Source organism: Dama dama, chromosome 11 (assembly GCF_033118175.1).
Source record: "Dama dama isolate Ldn47 chromosome 11, ASM3311817v1, whole genome shotgun sequence".
NCBI classification, from domain to species: Eukaryota; Metazoa; Chordata; class Mammalia; order Artiodactyla; family Cervidae; genus Dama; species Dama dama.
In genome coordinates this window covers 66,688,828-66,710,732 of record NC_083691.1, presented here as the reverse complement: position 1 = coordinate 66,710,732, position 21,905 = coordinate 66,688,828, and the positions used below count along the sequence as shown (strand labels likewise).

Sequence of the window (21,905 nt, the reverse complement as noted above, 5' to 3'; positions counted from 1 at the left end):
CCACAGAAGTTATGAGACTGTTTGAATAAGCAGTAGGATTGCCGAGACAAGAATTCAGTTCTCTAAAGTAGTTGATAAGCTGAGGAAAGCATCTGAATTCAGATGAATAATTATCATTAGACTTTAAAAGCTTAGTTCATTGCATCTGTAATAGACAAGGCAGAAGTGAGATATCGCCTGACTTCTTTTTTTCCCGAACAATTTTTGGTCAAACCCTAAATAAGAGTTTTATTATAATATTTTCATGATTTTTTGTAATTAAGTTTGATTGAATTAAATTTCATTTAAATGTATTAAATTTATATCTCTTGATAGTAGGGCATAAGTACATGGTATGCCCTCTTGATAGTAGGGCATAAGTACATGGTAGTACATGGTAGGCCTTAAAATCCAACAAAAGATGGATTTTATCCACATTTAAATTATAGGGAATGTTCTCCCAGTCAACAGCATATGCTAGGTCCTAGATTAAGCCAAGAGCTTTGCTCTATATCCAAGTCTGATCTGGAAGGTTCATAGGGTCATGAAAGAAGGATAATTCCCAAGAGTGATCACCATGATTCATAAGGCCATATTTTACATGTCTGAATAATCAAGAGATTTCTTGCCTAGAAGAAATTTTAACAAAATATTTAAATTATATTGATAATTTTATTTAATAATTTCCTTTCATATTTATCTGAAGTAACTATATTATCTGGATATAAATTTATTAAGAAACATAATAGCAGAATTTTTCAAAGGAATTCTTTTAAATCCCAATGATTTAAAAGATACTTCAAGTTAGCTTTGTTCACTCAGTTCAGTTCAGTCACTCAGTCATGTCCAACTCTTTGCAACCTCATGAACCGCAGCACGCCAGGCCTCTCTGTCCATCACCAACTCCCAAAGTTTACCCAAACTCATGTCACTGGCAATCCACTCCAGTACTCTTGCCTGGAAAATCCCATGGACGGAGGAGCCTGGTAGGCTGCAGTCCATGGGGTCGCACAGAGCTGGACACGACTGATGCGACTTAGCAGCAGCAGCATGTCCATTGAGTTGGTGATGCCTTCCAACCATCTCATCCTCTGTTGTCCCCTTCTCCTCCCACCCTCAATCTTTCCCAGCAACTCGGTCTTTTCAATTGAGTCAGCTCTTCCCATCAGGTGGTCAAAGTATTGGAGTTTCAGCTTCAGCATCAGTCCTTCCAGTGAATACCCAAGACTGATCTCCTTTAGGATGGACTGGTTGGATTTCCTTGCAGTCCAAGGGACTCTCAAGAGTCTTCTCCAACACCACAGTTCAAAAGCATCAATTCTTCCATGCTAAGTTTTCTCTATAGTCCAACTCGCACATCCATACGTGGCTACCAGAAAAACCATAGCCTTGACTAGATGGACCTTTGTTGGCAAAGTAATGTCTCTGCTTCTTAATATGCTGTCTAGGTTGGTCATAGCTTTTTTCCAAGGAGTAAGCATCTTTTAATTTCATGGCTGCAATCACCATCTGCAGTGATTTTGGAGCCCATAAAAATAAATTCAGCCGCTGTTTCCACTGTTTCCCCATTCAGTTTGCCATGAAGTGATGGGACCAGATGCCATGATCTTAGTTTTCTGAATGTTGAGCTTTAAACCAACTTTTTCACTCTCCTCTTTCACTTTCATCAAGAGGTTCTTTAGTTCTTCTTCACTTTCTGCCATAAGGGTGGTGTCATCTGCACATCTGAGGTTATTGACATTTCTCCCGGCAATCTTGATTCCAGCTTGTGCTTCATCCAGCCCAGCGTTTCTCATGATGTACTCTTCATATAAGTTAAGTAAGCAGGGTGGCAATATACAGCCTTGATGTACTCCTTTTCCTGTTTGGAACCAGTCTGTTGTTCCATGTCCAGTTCTATCTAGAAGTAAAATTCAATCTTATGTTCTCAACTTCATTTGTCTTTTCAAAGAACCTATTCTTAGTTTTATTAATCTTTTCTACAGTTTTCCTATTCTCTATTTCATTTATTTCTGTGCTAATCTCTATTATTTCCTTTCTTCTAACATTGGACTTAGTGTCCAAACTAAGTCCAAACTTTTTTCTAGATCCTTGACATATAATACTAAGTTCTTTATCTGAAATGTATCTTTTTTCTTAATGGATATGTTTATTAGTTACAAACATTCCCCTTTGATATGCTTTTGCTGTGTCCTATAAGTTCTGGTAGGTTGTGTTTCCATTTTCATTTCTGTCAGATTTTTTAAAACTTCTTTTTTGATTTCTTCTTTGATCCATTATTTGTTCAGAAGTGTGTTAATTCCTACTTATTTGTGACTTTCTCAGCTTTCTTTCTGTTACTTATTTCTCCGTTCAGTTCAGTAGTTCAGTCATGTCTGACTCTTTGCAACCCCATGGACTGCAGCACACCAGACTTCCCTATCCATCACCAACTCCAAGAGCTTACTAAAAATCATGTCCATCAAGTCAGTGATACCATCCAACCATCTCATCCTCTGTCATCCCCTTCTCCTCCAGCCTTCAATGTTTCCCAGCATCAGGGTCTTTTCTGATAAGTCAGTTCTTCACATCAGGTGGCCAAAGTATTGGAGCTCCAACTTCAGCATAAGTCCTTCCAATGAATATTCAGGATTGACTTCCTTTAGGATTAACTGGTTTGGTTTCCTTGCAATCCAAAGGACTCTCAAGGGTCTTCTCTAACACCACAGTTCAAAAGCATCAATTCTTCTGTGCTCAGCTTTCTTTATGGTCCAACTCTCATATCCATACATGGACTACTGCAAAAACCATAGCTTTGACTAGACGGACTTCTGTCAGCAAAGTAATATCTCTCCTTGTTTAATATGCTGTCTAGGTTAGTCATAGCTTTTCTTCCAAGGAACAAGCGTCTTTTAATTTCATGACTGCAGTCACCATCTACAGTGATTTTGAAGCCCAAGAAAATAAAGTCGTCACTGTTTCCATTGTTTCCCCATTTATTTGCCATGAAGTTATGGGACCAGATGCCATGATCTTAGTTTTCTGAATGTTGAGTTTTAAGCCAACTTTTTCACTTTCCTCTTTCACTTTCATCAAGAGGTTCTTCAGTTCCTCTTCACTTTCTGCCATAAGGGTGGTGTCATCTGCATATCTGAGATTATTGATATTTCTCCTGGCAATCTTGATTCCAGCTTCTGCTTCATCCAGCCTGGCATTTCACATGACATACTCTGCATATAAGATGAATAAGCAGGGTGACAATATACAGCCTTAATGTACTCCTTTCCCAATTTAGAACCAGTGCGTTGTTCCTCCAGTTCTAACTGTTGCTTTTTGACCTGCATACAGATTTCTCAAGAGGCAGGTGAGGTGGTCTGGTATTCCCATCCTTTGAAGAATTTTCTACAATTTGTTGTGATCCTCACAGTCAAAGACTTTAGCATAGTCAATAAAGCAGAAGTAGGTGTTTTTCTGGAACTCTCTTGCTTTTTCTATGATCCAGTGGATGTTGGCAATTTGATCTCTGGTTCCTCTGCCTTTACTAAATCCAGCTTGAGCATCTGGAAGTTCTCAGTTCATGTACTGTTGAAGCCTAGCTTGGAGAATTTTGAGCATTACTTTATTAGCATGTGAGATGATTGCAATAGTGAAATAGTTTGAACATTTTTGACATTGCCTTTCTTTGGGACTGGGATGAAAACGAACCTTTTCCAGTCCTGTGACCACTGCTGAGTTTTCCAAATTTGCTGGCATATCGAGTGCGGCACTTTCACAGCATCATCTTTTAGGATTTGAAATAGCTCAGCTGGAATTCCATCACCTCCACTAGCTATGCTCATAGTGATGCTTCCTAAGGCTCACTTGACTTCACATTCCAGGATGTCTGGCTCTAGGTGAGTGATCACACCATCATGGTTATCTGGCTCATTAAGATCTTTTTTGTATAGTTCTTTGTATTCTTGCCACCTCTTCTTAATATCTTCTGCTTCTGTTAGGTCCATACTTATTTCTGGTTTCATACAATAGTGGTCAGAAAAAGATACTTGATATAATTTCAATCTTTTTAAATTTATTGAGCCTTGTTTTGTGGTCTAACATTATCTGTCCTAGAAAATGTTCCTTTTACACTTGAGAAGAATGTGTATTCTGCTGCTGATAAATGAGAAGTTCCATATTTGTTTGTTAGAATATTTGGTCTGTTGTTGTTGTTGTTTACTGCCAAGTCATGTCCAACTCTTTGCAACCTCACGGACTGCAGCACACCAGGCCTCCCTGTCCCCCACCATCTCCCAGAGTTTGCCTAAGTTCATGTGCATTGCATCAGTGATGCCATCCAACCATCTCATCTTCTGTCATCCTCTTCTCCTTCTGCCTTCAGTCTTTCTCAGCATCAGGGTCTTTTCCAGTGAGTTGGCTATTCACATCAGGTGGCCAAAGTTTTTGGTGCTTCAGCATCAGTCCTTCCAATGAATATTCAGGGTTGATTTCCTTTAAGATTGACTGGTCTGATCTCCTTGTTGTCCAAAAGACTCTCAAGAGTCTTCTCCAGCACCACAGTTTGAAAGCATCTATTCTTTTGGCCTGTGGTATTGTTCAAATCTGTTTCATTATTGATTCTCTGGATGATCAGTCCGATGTTGAGAGTGGGATTTTACAGTTCCCAACTATTATTGTATTGATATTTATTTCTTCTTTTAGTTGTTAATATAGGCTTTGCAGATTTAGATGCTGTCAGGGGCATAAATATTTACCATTGTTAAACCTTCTCAATAAGTTGACCCCTTTACCGTTATGTAATGCCCTTCTTTTTCTCCTGTGACCACTTTTAATTTCTAATGTTTTAAAAAACTTGATTCCCTGCAATTAAAGATTTCCTGAGAATGCCAAGATATTTATGTATTTGAAACCTGAAGAGTGTCTCACTAAGTGTTTCTGTTACCCATGAAGGTTTACAAAGAAGATCTACCTCAGCTAAAGCAACAAAGTAAAGAGAAAAACCATGCAGTACCCTTCCTCAAACGAGAAAAGGCTCCTGAGGACAGCCTGAAACTCCAGTTCATACATGGGTAGGTGACATGGCACCCGCCTTATCACCTTGTCGCCCTTTTCAGCGCTGCCCCACTTCAGGCTGGCTTTCCTCTCCACCTTGCACTTACTTGTACTTAATATTTTAACCGTGACTCTGTCCAGTTTTCTCAGTGTTCTGAGTCCACCTCAGTGAGCGTGTCTAGATTTTTCATGCTTCATGTCCCTTCGTGATGCATGTGTTACTGTCACTCCTTGTTATTTCATTTCGTTCTCTCCATCTCTGCTTCTTCATTCCATAACTCCTGCTCTATTCAGCTGGCTTTCCCAGGACAACCTTTCTTTGAAACACTTTTGTTCATATATGTTCTAAGTAATTTTGAATTTTGAAAATCACGTGCAACCTTCCACATTTTAAGTTGACATTGAAGATTTTTCAACCTAAGCTTAAATGCTTGTAAAGAGCATAATAGCTACTGTTTTATAAATACTCAGATTATTTATTTAAATAGCTCCAATGGAACCTAAATGCCATAGACATTTGATTTCCATCATCATCAATTTAAAAAATACATAAATCCATATTTCTGTTCTACTTCTCCCACAGAATTTTACCCTAACGTATTATTTTTATGCTGGTAAGTCTTTTATTGATCACCCTGTCTTAACTTCAACAAGGAAAAAACATATCTATCAGTTCAAATTAAATTTAATTCCCTGTGATCATAACTTTCTAACTCTATGCTCTCCAATACAGTATCTACTTGTAGGCAATGAACACTTGAAATGTGACTGCTCTGAATTAAGATGTGCTGTATATAGAAAATGCACACCAGATTTTGAAGACTTAATGTAAAAAAGCCATACACATCATTAAAATGTTTTATATTGATTACAGGTGAACATGATAATATTTTAGACATTGGGTTAAATATTCTTAGGATAAATTTCATCTGTTACTTTTCATTTTCTAATGTGACAATTATAACTTTTTTAATTACCTATGTGATTTACATAATATTTCTATTGGACAGTGCTGCTCTTAGCACTAACACATTTTTTCTGGATTTAATTATCATTATAACTATTAATATTAATAATAAATAGCTGGCTAAATCAACATAAAGATAGTATAAATTCTGATAAACAGTTATTAAACATAAAAAATTTTATTGGAAAGACTGTTGAGATAGAATTTTTCAATGAGTTCAGATATACCTGCATATATATTTCTTATTGCTAGATGGTAATAGAGTTTAGCATTTTATCTATTCCAATTTTGCACTTTTTATTTTTATTAGTTGGAGGCTAATTACTTTACACTATTGTAGTGGTTTTTGCCATACATTGACATGAATCAGCCATGGATTTACATGTGTTCCCCATCCTGAACCCCCCTCCCACCTCCCTCCCCATCCCATCCCTCTGGGTCATCCCAGTGCACCAGACCTGAGCACTTGTCTCATGCATCAAACCTGGACTGGCGATCTGTTTCACACTTGATAATATATATGTTTCAACACTGTTCTCTCAGATCATCCCACCCTCGCCTTCTCCCACAGAGTCCAAAAGTCTGTTCTAAACATCTGTGTCTCTTTTTCTGTCTTGCATATAGGGTTATTGTTACCATCTTTCTAAATTCCATATTTATGTGTTAGTATACTGTATTGGTGTTTATCTTTCTGGCTTACTTCACTCTGTATAATGAGCTCCAGTTTTATCCATCGCATTAGAACTGATTCAAATGAATTCTTTTTAACGGCTGAGTAATATTCCATTGTGTATATGTACCACAGTTTTCTTATCCATTCGTCTGCTGATGGGCATCTAGGTTGCTTCCATGTTCTGGCAGTTATAAGCAGTGCTGTGATGAACACTTGGGTGCACGTGTCTCTTTCAGATCTGGTTTCTTTGGTGTGTATCCCCAGGAGTGGGATTGCTAGGTCATATGGCAGTTCTATTTCCAGTTTTTTAAGGAATCTCCACACTGTTCTCCATAGTGGCTGTACTAGTTTGCATTCCCACCAACAGTGTAAGAGGGTTCCCTTTTCTCCACACCCTCTCCAGCATTTATTGCTTGTAGACTTTTGGATAGCAGCCATCCTGCATATATCTTTCTTATTGCTAGATGGTAATACAGTTTAGCATTTTATCTATTCCAATTTTGCACTTTTTAATGTAAGGACTAAGAAAACTTACATCTACTTACGTAAGTAGATGAGAATAGAGGTAGTTTTATCACAGCGATGGTAATCAATTCTTTAAATTCCTCTTGAGTCACAGGCCAAAAATATAGATTGTGATTTTGATATATCACACAAAAATGTAACTTAATGATCCATCAGCTGACAATTCAGTTAAATCACTCTTCAATTTTGTTAAAAGCAAAAAATTGTTTTGGTGTCCCTGGAAGGTTCGCCATTCGAAGGTGGCACACCATAGTAAGATTCCAGATGAGTGAGAGGATTGACATCCTAAACTGGGAGGAAGGCAGTCAGGAAACGGGAAGTGGGAAAGGAAAACCTGCCCCTCATCAGAGGTGTGTTCTCAGACTGGTCAGTTTTAAGAGAAAGCACGTATAGTAGCTGAGGATCTGGAAGTAAATTCTGTTAAAATTACCAGTGTCCATTTGCCCCTTTGAAAGTCATCACTTGCCTTCAGAGATCCTCATTCCCTCATTGAAGATCACGGTCACAGGCAACTGTGGAGACACCCAGGTTCTACTTGTCCATGTCCATGTTAGCATGTCAACTTTATCTTCTCACAACTTCTGCTCTGTACATTCACTGCTTATTCAACTTCTGTGCGTTTCTTGGACCTGTGCTTCAGTTACAGAGGCTACGATTGTAGAAACAATCTGTTCTACACACAAGCTGGAGAAGTGGTCTATCACATTGCTGCAGTTGCTGTCGTGTACAATAGGCAGCAACACTCGCAGAGACTGTACCTGGGACACGACGATGACATTCTCAGCCTGACCATTCATCCAGTGAAGGACTACGTGGCCACTGGGCAGGTATATATCTCCCCTGTAAGATGCAGACTTAGCTGAAGAGAGAGGATTTAATTTTGAACTCAATTTACATATAAGAAACTCAAGAAACACTTGGTGGAAATAAACCTGAGGTAGGAATTTGAAGGTGTAGTGAATGCTGGATCATTTCATAATGGTGGGAAAAATCAATCAATACATATCGGGGTTCGATCCCTGTGTTGGGAAGGTCCCCTGGAGAAGGACATGGCAACCCACACCAGTCTTCTTGCCTAGAGAATCCCATGGACAGAGGAGCCTGGCAGGCTATTGCCCATAGCGTTGCAAAGAGTCGGACATGACTGAAGTGACTTAGCACAAGAAGTTGAAGGTGTAGTGAGTATAGGATCATTTCATGGTGCTGGGAAAACCAACCAATACATACCAGAACTTTTGGGAAGGCTTTGAGGGATTCTTATTCTGACACGATGAAATCTGTGAACAAGATTAGGTGAAACTAAAATAATGTAAGTTCCATGAAGTCTTACTATATTTACCTCCTTACTCAGAACTCAGTATAAAAAAAAAAGGACTCAGTATATCCTAGGTACTCAAAACTGTTTACTGAATAAACCATATTTTAATACCAGTGTAACATCTAGTGTATAGTTATTGTTATAGAACTTAAAGTTGTATTAATTTGGGCTCATTCATTATTGTATATTTTAGCCTTCAAAAAACTAAATTTTATCTGAACCATCTTGGAATGCCTAAACTTTGGATTGAGTCTATAATTGAAAAGCTGCTCAAAACAGAGCTCTGTGTTCAATTCAGCAAACAAAGGATCTGTTAAATTCACATCTTGCTGGTAAAGCAATAGTATTGTTGACGGTATTTTCAGTATTGTGCTCTTTTCTACCAATGTTTAAATTGCATTTTTATTTGGTTTTATCATGAGCTTTTAACTGTAGGAAATACTTCACCTGATCCTCAACATCAGAGTGGCAAATTTCAAGAAAAACTACTAGTATGAAGAGACCTGGGTTTGATTTCTGGGTTGGGAAGATCTCCTGGAGAAGGATGGCTACCCACTCCAGTATTCTGACCTGGAGAATTCCATGGACTGTATAGTCCATGGGATTGCAAAGAGTCAGAGACAACTGACTGACGTTCACTTTCCCTTTCACTTTCATGAGGGTCAAAGATAAACATGAGACAACAAACTATTTCTGAGACTTGATAGGAGGTAGAAGTCTTCAAACAGGGTTTATAGCCTGATGTTCATAGCCTTGGATGAAACTGAGGTATGTAGAGAGTCAGCCCCCAGAAATGTGCATTTGGTGGGGAAAGAGTTCATAGCTCTTATGTTATTTGTCAAAGGATTACAATCCTCCAGAAGGAAAGAGCCATTAATTTAAACATGATTTGCTTCTCTTCCAACTGTAAATTAGATCATCTATTCTGTCTTAGCTAACATTAAATTTTATAAGTAATTGATCACTGCTTTGCCTTTTCACTCTTTCCTGCTCCCTCCCCCTTTTTTGTCTTTCTTAGAAACAGATGATGCTTGATTCATGGGTGTTTAACATCCTTCCTTTGAAAGAAAAACTTTCAAAGAGACTGGTTCTTGACCTAAACCCCTGAGGATCCACCACACTTTACACTGTAATTGGTGGGAAGCAGACCAGTATGCCAGTACCCTCTCCTGGGGTAATTGGGCCTCCACAGGCCAGTGTGAGAGTTGGGTGGACTCTGCTGAGTTACATGCATGGCTTCATGTCCCATTTTTCCTTTAAGAGTCATCATATCCAACAAGAACTTTTTCCCCCTCTGTGTATTATAAGTGTGGCGGCTTCCCTTGTAGCTCAGTCGGTAAAGAATCTGCCTGTAATGCAGGAGACCCAGGTTCGATTCCTGGGTTGGAAAGATCCCCTGGAGAAGGAAATGGCAACCCACTCCAGTATTCTTGCCTGGAGAATCCCATGGACAGAGGAACCTGGAGGGCTATAGTCCATGGGGTCGCAAGAATCGGACACAACTTAGCGACTAAACCACCACCACCATTATAAGTGAGGAAAACCAATTTAGTGGTATAGTTTTATCTGTTGTTGGGAATTGGTGTGATAGAAGCTTGTGTCCCCTTGAGAGGAAGCCACCTAATAATAAAGTTAAGCCTTGAAACTTTCACTTCCCAGGGGTAGAAGTAGGGCCAGGCCTCCTTGAGGTGGGTAAATAATTGAGGCAAGTAAAAGCACTCTTAGGATAGACAGTGTCATGAAAACGAACAGTTGAATTTTTTGATCAAGGAGTGGAATCGTGTATAGAGTTGAGAAGGTGGAAAGGGAAGGATGGAACTAACTGACAGAACAAAGCCCAGAAGACTAGAATCTTAAATGTCTGTTAACTGGGAGCCATACACCAGGTCAGGCTCTGCTGGGACCCATCAAGACATTTAGACTCTTGGTTCCTCAGCTTCCTCTTCTGGAAAGCAGTGGAGTCAGACCAGGATATGTCCCAGGGTCTTCCTACTCTCCACGTATGTGGGGTTTGATTTCTGAGCGGCACTTGACTCTAAGGAACAAAATCACTTTTTTTATGATTTATAAGTTGTTAATAACACTCATCCTTTTATTTAAGGTTGGAAGAGATGCAGCTATTCATGTCTGGGACACGCAGACTCTAAAATGTTTGTCACTGTTGAAAGGACAGCATCAGAGAGGAGTGTGTGCCCTTGATTTCTCAGGTAAGCACCAGTTTGCCGCCAGAGTCACTGACAGATGGTCCCACATTTACTTTGGGTTTTTTGGGTTTTTTTAACCCTTTTATTTGGTTTAGTCCTGCTTGTAAGGAGGTGAGCCCTTTGTGTGTCAGCTGCCCAGTCTTAGATTGAAAATCGGATATGTGAATACCTCACTAAAAACGTGGCCTTTAGACTGCACCTCCTTTCCTCCTCTTCATTTCCTCTCTCCTAAGTCATTACCCAGAGCTCACACTGCGTTCTGTATTTGCTTGAGAGATTTGAAATCCAGAGCAGCTGTTGCCATTGAAAGCCGTCATTGCAAATGTCTGGCAGTGACTCAGAGCATCAATTTCATCTCTTTAAATAAATGGAAAGACAGCACTTGTGATTTAAAATATAAAGGACTAGAGGGAGGGCTGCAAATTCTCTGCAAAAGGCCACTTTACAACACTGGTGTTTTGAAAGTCAGATTTCATATTGAAAAAATAGAACTGATGTTTCTATCTCTTTAATTTAAAATTTGAACACAGTGATGTTAATATACTAACTGATGAATATAATTTTCTTCAGAGTAAGGCCATTCTTTATGCTGGAGTTGAAAAATGAGGGTTAAAACACAAAAGGTGTTTTTACCTAGAAATTTTTAATAATCCCAATTGTAGATATTAGATCTGTAGGAAAAATTTCTAACTTTCTACAGAAAACTGTTCCTGTAATTTCTTTTTTTCTAAATTCCACTCAAATATGTGCAATATGTATAATATTGGTTGTTAAATTCCATTTTACAACTCCAGTCTCTGTCTTATATGCCTCCCTCTCTACTTTCCTCCCTCAAGCTGAACTTCCTCTCATCTGTGCCATGGTGGCTATGCTGATCTCTCATCCCATCCTCACTTCCTCCAGACCATCCTGCCCCCTTCTGGAATCCTGTGGAAGTGCAGTTACATGTCTGCTTCATGGACTCTACTTGGCTGACTGACTCTAGGCTGAGCCCTTACTGAACATTCATGGCCTTCTATGATCTGGCCTTGGTCTTCCCTTGCAGTGTTTTCACCCACCAACCCAATCATGCTCCATTCCATCTACCTATCTGGAGAGCCTAAATGTACTCCTGCCCTTCTTTTTGCCTGTGTTCCTTTGCTTGTGCTATTCTCATGTGTCTTATGTTTAAGTTTATTGTTTCCCTCCCAGTCAGGTTGCCCTCCTAGATTCAAACACTTCCCCCAGGCCCGCCAGTGCGAGGGTTTCCCGGTGTCTGGAAACGTCCTCTAAAGACTCGCTTCCCGGGACAGATCTCCGTCCTTAGCTCTTTTGTCTCACTTTTTATCTTTTATATTTTGTCCTACCTCCTTTCGAAGACAATGGGCTGCTTTTCTGGGCGCCTGATGACCTCAGCTAGCGATCAGAAGTTGTTTTGTGAAGTTTGCTCTGCGTTCAGATATTCTTTTGATGAATTTGTAGGAGAGAAAGTGGTCTCCCCGTCCTACTCCTCCACCATCTTGGCTCCTCCCCCTTATGTTTAAGTTTAACCATCCTTTAAGACCAAGCTGAAAGTTTTATACTCCAGCCTTCCAGGGAGAAATGCCCTGTCCCTCTGCATTGCTTAACCCATTTGTTGTTATTGCTTTTAGGGTACCTGTTAGAGTCCATGGGGGTACTGTAGTTATTTGTGTTAGCATCTCCTATGGCCCTCTCAGAATGTAAACTACTCATCTAGCCCACCTCTCTGTTCCGCACTGAGCATGTTATAGTGCTGTGTACACAGGGGCTATTCCAAAAATGTGAATGAATGAAGTTTTGCTTAATGAGCTCTGTCTTGCCTTTCACTACTGCTACTAGAACTTACATGTAAACCATCTTTGGATGAAAATTATCTTTATTCTCTGACCAATCACACAGTACAGGTTTGTGTGGATGTCATATGCGCTTTCTTATATGCTCTAAACTACTATACAAGTAGTTACCCAGGCCCCTCAGATCGTTGCCTGGGATAGTGAAACCAGATACTCTTAAGAAGAGGCTGAGAAGTGGATTCTGTCACTGCTTCTATTTTAGGCAAATTAAGAAATGCTCAGATAAATATTTTCTGCATAAAAAGATATTTCTGTTTTAACAGTACACTCTCTATTCACCAGATAACAGTCGCTAGGAAAGAGCCCATTTATGCAGCAAATGTGTTATTTTTGATTGTGAAAAAAATCACATTTTTTTGTCTCAGAATTTAAATACCATGTTAATTTTATAAATGGTGTCAAAAAAGCTAGGTGATAATTTGAGAAAGCACTACAAATAAGGACTATTGAGGAAGTGGGGAAGTATCTATTGTGTTTGATCCATCACCGTGTATGGTTCCATGAAGATGAACTGTGGTTGGTTGATCTTGGTGGTTTCTATGGCCCTTCTGAAGGTGTGAGCTGAGCCTCTTCAGTTTAATTTATATTCATAGTCATACCTGTGTTATAATGATACAGCTTTAGTCTTAAACAGACACCTGCACAGCTTTACAGGCCAAGAATGAAGATCCGGAGAGTCTGATGGTATGGCTGAGATCCAGAGCAGGGACCCAGGGCTCCTGGCTCTCGGTCCTGTAAAAAAGTCACCAGGCCTGGAGCCATTGGGAGGCAGGAGCTGTGCCATCACTCTCCCGGCTCATCCTCCTGCCCTTTCCTGCCCCTGCCCTCCACCAGGGCTGGAATGAACTTTTAGCAGGAGAGTCACTCAGCGTGATCCCTACTTCCTCACTCCCTCGCTCTAACCAATGATCAGAGCTCCAGCCACCCCCAGCCCCTTTCTCCAGTGTAAATGTGTCATGGGCATGGTAGTGCATAGAGGCTGCCACATGGGACAACCCCTCACCTCTGGTGAAAAGAGAGCCCAGTGCTAGAACAGCCTTGAACCAAACACTTTTGTGAACTACAGCAGGAGCAACTATATACCTTTCCTTTTGGATACTTACAGGAAACTGAGGAGTTTAAGTCAATATGATGAGAGAGATGTTTTACATTTCCCAGTTTAACCATGTAAACAGGGTACCCACATTGGATATTATCTAGCCAGGGTCCTATCTGTGTGCCTCAGTGTACCCCCACACCCACCTATCTCTTATAAGTTGGCTCATTTGGGGGGTTGTTGTGGATGTTTCTATCATCTACTGATGATAGAAAGAAATTCTCATGGAAATACAAAGTAGGCACATTCTATGACAACTAGACAACAGATAAGCAGTTATACCTAGAAATCTGGATTAATCTATTCTTGTCCTTCTTCCAAAGCAAACAAAAAGTAGACATTTTTAATCAAAAACATTTCCAACAACACAACCCATACCTGTAAATTATGTCAACAAGAAGGAATGAATTTATATTGTGTCACTTAATTGAGCAACTCTTTAACCTTTTGGATTTATTATCGCTATCTAGGGAAAATGGAGGTCTTTGTTTTGGTGCTTGCAGTCAGGAAGGTGCTTCCACATGAAGGGAAAATCAATTAGAAATAGAAAAGTTCAGCCACATACATATTTTCTACCCTAAAAATCATCCTCATATTTTTTAAAACCTTCATTGCATAATAGTGATTTCCACAAGGGCACATCTGAAATTGCTTGATTTCATTGTGCTTCAGTTCCAAAAACCTATGCAGTTTTTATGAGTCCTGAATATAGGACCAACTTGTAATTGCCTGAATAAAATATTTCTCTTTCTAATTTGCCCTTTACTGTTGACATTAAGTGCCTTAGAATTATTTCTGGACTATGTCACAAAATATCCATAATTAATACATACTGTGACTAGAAAGAATTGAAAGGACATTTCCTAAACTCTTAAAAATATGTTTGAAAGTCAGAAACTCCAACTAAATGGTCAAGGAACAATGGACTTTTCAAAGCTAAAGTTAAGCCACTGTGAGGGGAAATAAAAACTGGGAAGAAATCCACTTCCCTGGTGACTCAGACAGTAAAGAATCCCCCTGCAATGTGGGAGACCTGGGTTCTATCCCTGGATTGGGAAGATTCCCTGGAGGAGGGCATGGCAACCCACTCCAGTATCCTTGCCTAGAGAATCCCCATGGACAGAGGAGCCTGGCGGGCTACCATCAATGGGGTCGCAGAGTCGGACACGACTGAGCGACTAAGCACAGCACAGTTATGTTTCAAAACTGTGTGATCTGTAGAAATCCCCCACACTTGCAGAATTCAAGAAAAATTCACCATCCTAAAAGAAAAGATATGTTTGTTGAGGCACCTCTGGATTTGTTCTGGTGCTTCATTGCTACTAGGTCACAAATTGGGATAGAAACGTGGTATAACTGTGAAGACAAGCTGATGGAGCCTCATATTTCTAATGAAAAGAAACAAAAAAGCAAAAAAAAAAAAACCTTACTCTAAGTCCTTCTTCAAAAGATGTAAAAAACAAAAAAGGACTATCACTTGAAATGTGTGAATGTTTGCATTAAGGAAGACATCTAATATAGCTACCCATGTTACAAAAGAAAACAAAATATAGGATTTACAAATGCAGAAAAGGGGGAGACACTGAATATATGTGCAGTGATTTTGATTTAAAATTTTATGTAACAGAACATTCCCTCCATACCATCCATGGACACATTCCATTTTTATCTCCCTCATCCTTCTAATGTCACTAGTATCATCAAAATTCATTGAAAAACATCTCAGTATGAGGATCATGTTGGAAATGTGATACAAGTACTATAAGTATGTCTTAAGAGCTTAAAATCTAAAAAAGGGAATGAGAACTCTCCAATCAAAATAAAATCACCAAATACAGAGACATGCTAAAATAGAAACATAGCCAGGCCACACCAAGAGATACTAGGAAAAGTCATGTCAGTAGTTCTGAACAAGAAGTCATCACCAATCCCTTCTTCCAAATGCGTGAAAAGAGACCAGGCACAATTTAAATCCTGGTAACATTTAAGCATGAGGATATAATCATTATGATTCAGAAGACACATGTGTTTATAATAGTCACTTTGTGGTCGTTTAGGCCTTTAGCAAAGTGTTAATGTCTTCACCTAATACTATAGTCTAGAAGCTTCAAAGAGTTCATGTAACTTCCAAACCCTTGCCTCATACTTAGAAGCAGTAGAGGATTGGGGGGTGATTTGGTTTGTTAAGCCAGGCTCTTCCTTTTTCTTACTTTCCTTTTTCCTCCAGAAAAGGAGCAGACTACTGTTCCTAATTGGTTGGGGGATGGTCTCTGGATTAAGTAAGGTCACTGAGGGGTTGGACATGAGTTAACCAGCATTTGCAGAGGGTTACTAGTTACAGCAAATATGGGTACAGAAGACGCAGTTAAATTTGAATTTTAGGCAAGCAGTGCATAATTTCTTCATATAAGTATGTCTCATGCAACATAATATTCATGCAATATAATATTGCAAGGGACATACTCGTACTAAGAAATTATCCATTGCTTATATGAAATCCCAGTTTGACTAGGGCTCCTTTATATTTCCTGGCTACCCTAATTTGGCATCTACCCCAGGGCTATCTTTGAAAATACCAGTTGAAATCCTGAGTGGGCTATGTAAGAAGCAGTTTATCACATACTCATTTCTTTACCCTGTTGATAATGGTTCCCTGTTGTCAGAGAAGACACCCCGCTAAACTGAGGCTTGGTAAACTTGGCCAGTGTCTCCAGCCTACTCCAAGCTTGGGAGGAGCTGCTGACCCGAGACGCTCCTCCTGTAAATCTAGCTCTGTGAGGAGGCAGCAAAGGAAAGACTTATTGACTATACCTTTTCTTTGGTCTTGAAATGAAAAAGCAAATTAACTATTTTGATTTCAAATTTAATTATATCTCTTATACATATATTTTATTTGGTGAACAGACTGTCCAAATCATTGACAGTATTATAAATAATATTTAATACCAAGAGAAAAATGTTCATCATATAACAAGTGGAAAAAATAGTATGTTCACTATGATCCTGGTTTTGTTTTTTCAAAGCACATTTATGTAGGGAAACTGATAAGATATGCATCAAATGTAGGCCTAGAAATTTGGAAAATTCTTAAATGTCTTTTGTATTTTCTCAATGTCCTACAGCAAGCATATTACATTTGAAACAGGGAAAGTAAGAAGTTAAGACTTTTTAAATTATAAAGTCACTTTTTGAAGGAATTTTCCAAGTCAAATTTAGTTTCTATAATGCTCTTATCTTGGAGGGTTAAATAGAACCAGTTTTTTAGAGCTCAGAATAGACTAAGAGTCACAAAGTTAAGTGACTCTTCCAGTAAATGTCATGAGCTTTATCTGACACAAAATAGACAAGGTTTTGGGGACTTACGTGAGAAGCTCCCCCTAGCCCTGTGTCTGAGATTGGAATGTTGGATCAGCAATTCAGTTCAGCATCCACTTATTATGCATTGAGAAGCTCCACTATTAGTACTTAATGCATTTCATTTAGTGAGGTCCTTTAGTGTATTCTTCTAAGGTCAATTTCTTGTTCTTCTTTATAGTATATAAAATGTTTTGGTTTTTCATTGAAGAAATGAGTCATTTGACATTTGTGTTGTTTTCATACAGCTGATGGAAAATGTCTGGTGTCGGTTGGTTTAGACGATTTTCACTGTATTGTGTTTTGGGACTGGAAAAAGGGAGAAAAGATAGCTACCACCAGGTAAGAAGCTGCCCGGGTCTTACAACATCCTGTCGATGATCACACTTCAGTAAATGTTAATAGTTTGCCTTTTCTGGTAAGATGTCATCTTCAAACTCGGATGAAATTCACATAGAAATCTTAACACCTAAGTGAAAACATATTGTAATATTTCGTGGTGACAAACCTGACATAGAGGAATTGATATTTGTTTCAGGGAACTGAAGAATTCTGAAATCTTTTCCAGAGAGTTATCCACCACTTTGCTTTCAGTAGTCTATGCATTGTCTATATCAGAGCTTTTTACCAGCAGTAGAAAAGCCACTTTTCTCAGCCTTGTGCCTTGCCCCTTGTTTTCCAACTGTCTTAGCATCTGGTGAAGGAGCGTCAATGTCACTGGAGTCAGCAGCATTTGTCATGAAGCTGTGGCATGCGGGAAAGGGGGCCCATCATGTACATCTGCTACTCGCTTTCAAAGCAGGCAGATTGTTTCACTAATCTCCCTGTCTTATAAATAGACTTTCCAAGACCGACTGCTGTTTACAGACCACCTGTCCTCCCGCACCCCAGCCTCCCTCCCTGCTGAATCAGCCCTAAGTCTGAACATTGCTTTCCATTCCTGCTTGCTTTGGGCTTAGCTGTTTGCCTAGCCATGGTCAGAGGTCAAAATAGTTGGCAACTAAGGACGATTTGTTGTCCAAGACATATTATCAGTATATCTCTCTATTGGTTCTTCCCTGTATAAATCAACTTCCTTTTTATCTTGCACCATAAAATCATTTTAAGTTGTTGGCTTTGAACTCCAGTATTCACTTTTAAAATTGATGTTTCCCTCTAAAATATTAAATAGAGGGACAGTGGGGGTTTTCACAATTTGATTTAATAAATGAAGATCTATAAATTGCTGGAGATTCAGAGGAGGAGCAGATGGAGTCTTGAGGACTCCAGCTGACCATCTTAGGATAAAAAAGGGAGCTTTTCTAATGACTGCTATTGAGATGGAATTCTTGGCAGCAAATGGCAGCTCATAAATCTGCCTACCCAAGCGGTTTTTCTTTTCGTCTCTCTAGTATTCCTCATGGTTTTATCACTCCCTGCTGATATTCAGATTTAGCTTCTAATCAGAACTCTACTTTTCTCCTAGATTAATGCACTATATTTTACTTTAATATTTCTGCTAACTACTGTTTGTATTACAGTTCATTTCAGGTAAAGCACATGTCTACATTTCAAAAGCTGCAGGAACTCAATTTCCCTACTAGAACACCCTCTGCAAATCTGATTGACTTAAACTTGTTGTATGCCAGAAACAGTAATAAAAGTGGAAGAAAGAAATATTAATATTTTAGAAGTATATATTTGATATGTTTGCTAGTGTTACTACTATTTAATTACCACAAAGCAACTTATCATTATGTTAATAATGCCATTTATTTTTGGAATTGCTCCCAAGCCATATGTCACATTCCCTGAAGAGGACACCTGCAGAATTACCCTCAGAGAACAATTTCACAGGTGTAACATTCATCCAGTGCTCTTTCCAGGAGGGTGTGTCAAGGATTGTTAAAGTTCTTTGGTCAAATACTAGATTTTTAAGCAATAAATAATATTTATACAATGTTAAAACAATCATAGATATTTATGTAAATAAGTAACCAAACAAAAAAATTAAAATTCTACTTATGGCTTGAGGATTAGAGTGCTTAAAGATACAAACTTTAAACACAGGACCATGAAAGAAGTGACAAAGAAAAAGGAGTAATACTTCATTGACGGGACCTTACTGACTCCTGGGAGTCACTGTAGCTCCTCCAAGGGTCTCATTTACTCTCAGAGGATGGCTAACTCAGTGACATCCTTCTCTCTGCTCTTCTGTGTCTCGGTCATTGCCACCATCACCTAGCCAGGCTCAACAGCAGACCTGCATCCCGCAGGTTGGGGGTTCTGGCAGGCGATATTCCACAGTAGTGCCCATGACCCAGGATGTGAGATTCCCCGTGAGAGGAGGGGCATAGTTCATGGCTGAGACGGTATCACCTGCGGTGCCGCTGCTGCCTGAGGCTTACGTATGCCCCCCACCCTCAATAGCCACCCGTCAGTTGTGAGCGTGTTTAAGTGAACCTATGTTTTCATTCGCTCAAAGAAATCAGAGAGGTTCAGATATAGCCCATAAAGATCTTACTACAGATCTTGATGAGACTTGAACCAATCTCCTTGCACAGTTTTTTGTTGATCTTTGCTAATTTTCATGAATGACTTCAGTCACCTCCATTACAAATGAATTGTTTAGTCTTTTTTTCCTTTTCAAGGTTGGTATACAAGTAACCCATTGAACAACCTAGAGCAACCTCTTATGGGCAGTAATGAAATAGCCTGATACCAGTGTCACTCGGGACAGAACAAAGAGACAATTGATCAGGCACTTCCATGTCCCTTTTTTTGGATTTCTATCACAACAGTAACATGACCAAGGGACAATGACTATTATTAACAAGCTTCATCTCAGAAGTTTGAACAGTGGGAACCTTAGGCAAAAGGTGCAAGTTATCATGGTGTATAACAAGAGTACTTCAACATTGAAAAGTACTTGTGTTACTAGAAAGCTTAGGGACAACATAGGGCAGTGTGGAGCAGGTAAATAGACCTTCAGAGTATACACTTCTGTTTTAGCTCTGCTGCTTGATCTAGTTTAGGTCCTTACCCTTACATACAGTTAGTGAATGTGATCAAGTCTCCTGAATATGAAACTGACACCTTTCCTTTTTTTAAAATATGGATCTCTTTTTAAAATAACGTTTATTAATTTTCTCCTGTTTTCAAAATAATACATGATTATAGAAAAGTTAGCACAGAAAATCTCCAAGGAGTAAATGATTCATAATTCTACTACCCAGACATAGCTATGGCTAACATTTTTAGCCGATATTCTTTGATATATATTCTGTGAGTATTTTTAATCTGTTTTATTCATATATGGAATATTATACATATTGCTCTGTAACTTGCTTTTTTTTCCCCCACTCACCAATATATCATCTCCCTTTCTTCTCATTGTTCCCTGGCTTATTCTTTGTTATTCTGTATTATAAGCTATTTTCAATCTTGGGCTGAGCCATAAATCAAATATTCAGTCTTCCAGTTGTGGGTTACCTTTGCACATGGCCCTACCTGGTAAATTACCTATGACACAGGCATAGGGACTTGCCCTGGATTTGAGCAGCAGTACTGACTGTCCTACATTCTTATTCCGTCAGTTGTAGGGTATGAAACTCTGTCTGTTTTGTTTTTCTTACACACACACACACACACACACACACACACACACACACACACACACACAGAGTTGTAGGCAACTTCCCTACAAATTTAACACATGTCTAAAGGAAAAAAATGACAAAGGTAATTCAGTGAGTGTTCTTTATTTAGGTGTTGACATTGATTAAACATTGACCTGCCATCATCAGTCAGTTTAGAATTTTAGCCACAAAAGAAACAACACTGGGGTTTTTATGACATCAAGAAATTAGATGAAAACTAAAATGTGTAGATATGCAGATGATACCACTTTTATGGCAGAAAGTAAAGAGAAACTGAAGAGCCTTTTGATGAAAGTGAAAGCGGAGAGTAAAAAAGCTGTGTATAAACTCAATATTCAAAAAGCAAAGATCATGGCGTCCAGTCTCATCACTTCATGGCAAATAGATGGGAAACAATGGAAACAGTGGCAGACTTTATTTTCTTGGGTTCCAAAATCACTGCAGATAGTGACTGCAGCCATGAAATTAAAAGATGCTTGCTCCATGGAAGAAAAGCTATGACCAACCTAGACAGCATATTAAAAAGCAGAGATATTAGTTTGCCCACAAAGGTCTATCTAGTCAAAGCTAAGGCTTTTCCAGTAGTCATGTATGGATGTGAGAGTTGGACTATAAAGAAAGCTGAGCGCCAAAGAATTGATGCTTTTGAACTGTGGTGTTGGAGGAGACTCTTCAGAGTCCCTTGGACTGCAAGAAGATCAAACCAGTCCATCCTAAAGGAAAGCAGTCCTGAATATTCATTGGAAGGGCTGATGTTGAAGCTGAAACTCTAATACTTTGGCCACCTGATGAGAAGAGCTGACTCACTGGAAAAGACCCTGATGCTGGGCAAGATTGAAGGCAGGAGGAGAAGGGGATGACAGAGGATGAGATGGTTGGATGGCATCACTGACTCAATGGCCTTGAGTTTGAGCAAGCTCTGGGAGTTGATGATGGACAGGGAAGCCTGGCGTGCTGCAGTGCATGGGGTCACAAAGAGTTGGATACAACTGAGCGATTGAACTGAACTGAAAATGTGCTCTCCAAAAAGATTTTTCCAACTGTCTAATTGTTTGCCATTGTATAGACACAAGCAAGCAAAGCAATGCACTTTTCTACATAGGGGATATAATTTGTGATATCTGTTCTCACTTTTCATTTCAGTTTTCTCTAGCATATTCTCTCTGAAGTTTATGTTAATAATTTATATATTCTTTGTATAACTGTCTATTTAGATATTTTGTCCATTTTTAATTGGGTTATTTGCCTTTTAATTATTGAGTTGTAATTT

The 21,905-nt window shown here is 39.1% G+C and overlaps 1 protein-coding gene across 1 annotated transcript in view; it reads left to right on the top strand.

Annotated features, from left to right (window-relative positions):
• The window catches only part of EML6 (EMAP like 6), a 274,839-nt gene that overhangs the window by 176,903 nt on the left and 76,031 nt on the right, over positions 1-21,905 (top strand). The window contains exons 13-16 of the mRNA XM_061155430.1: positions 4,906-5,024; positions 7,813-7,999; positions 10,592-10,697; positions 17,246-17,339. Of these exons, the coding sequence (XP_061011413.1) occupies positions 4,906-5,024; positions 7,813-7,999; positions 10,592-10,697; positions 17,246-17,339 (506 nt within the window). The remainder of the gene's footprint in view (positions 1-4,905; positions 5,025-7,812; positions 8,000-10,591; positions 10,698-17,245; positions 17,340-21,905) is intronic.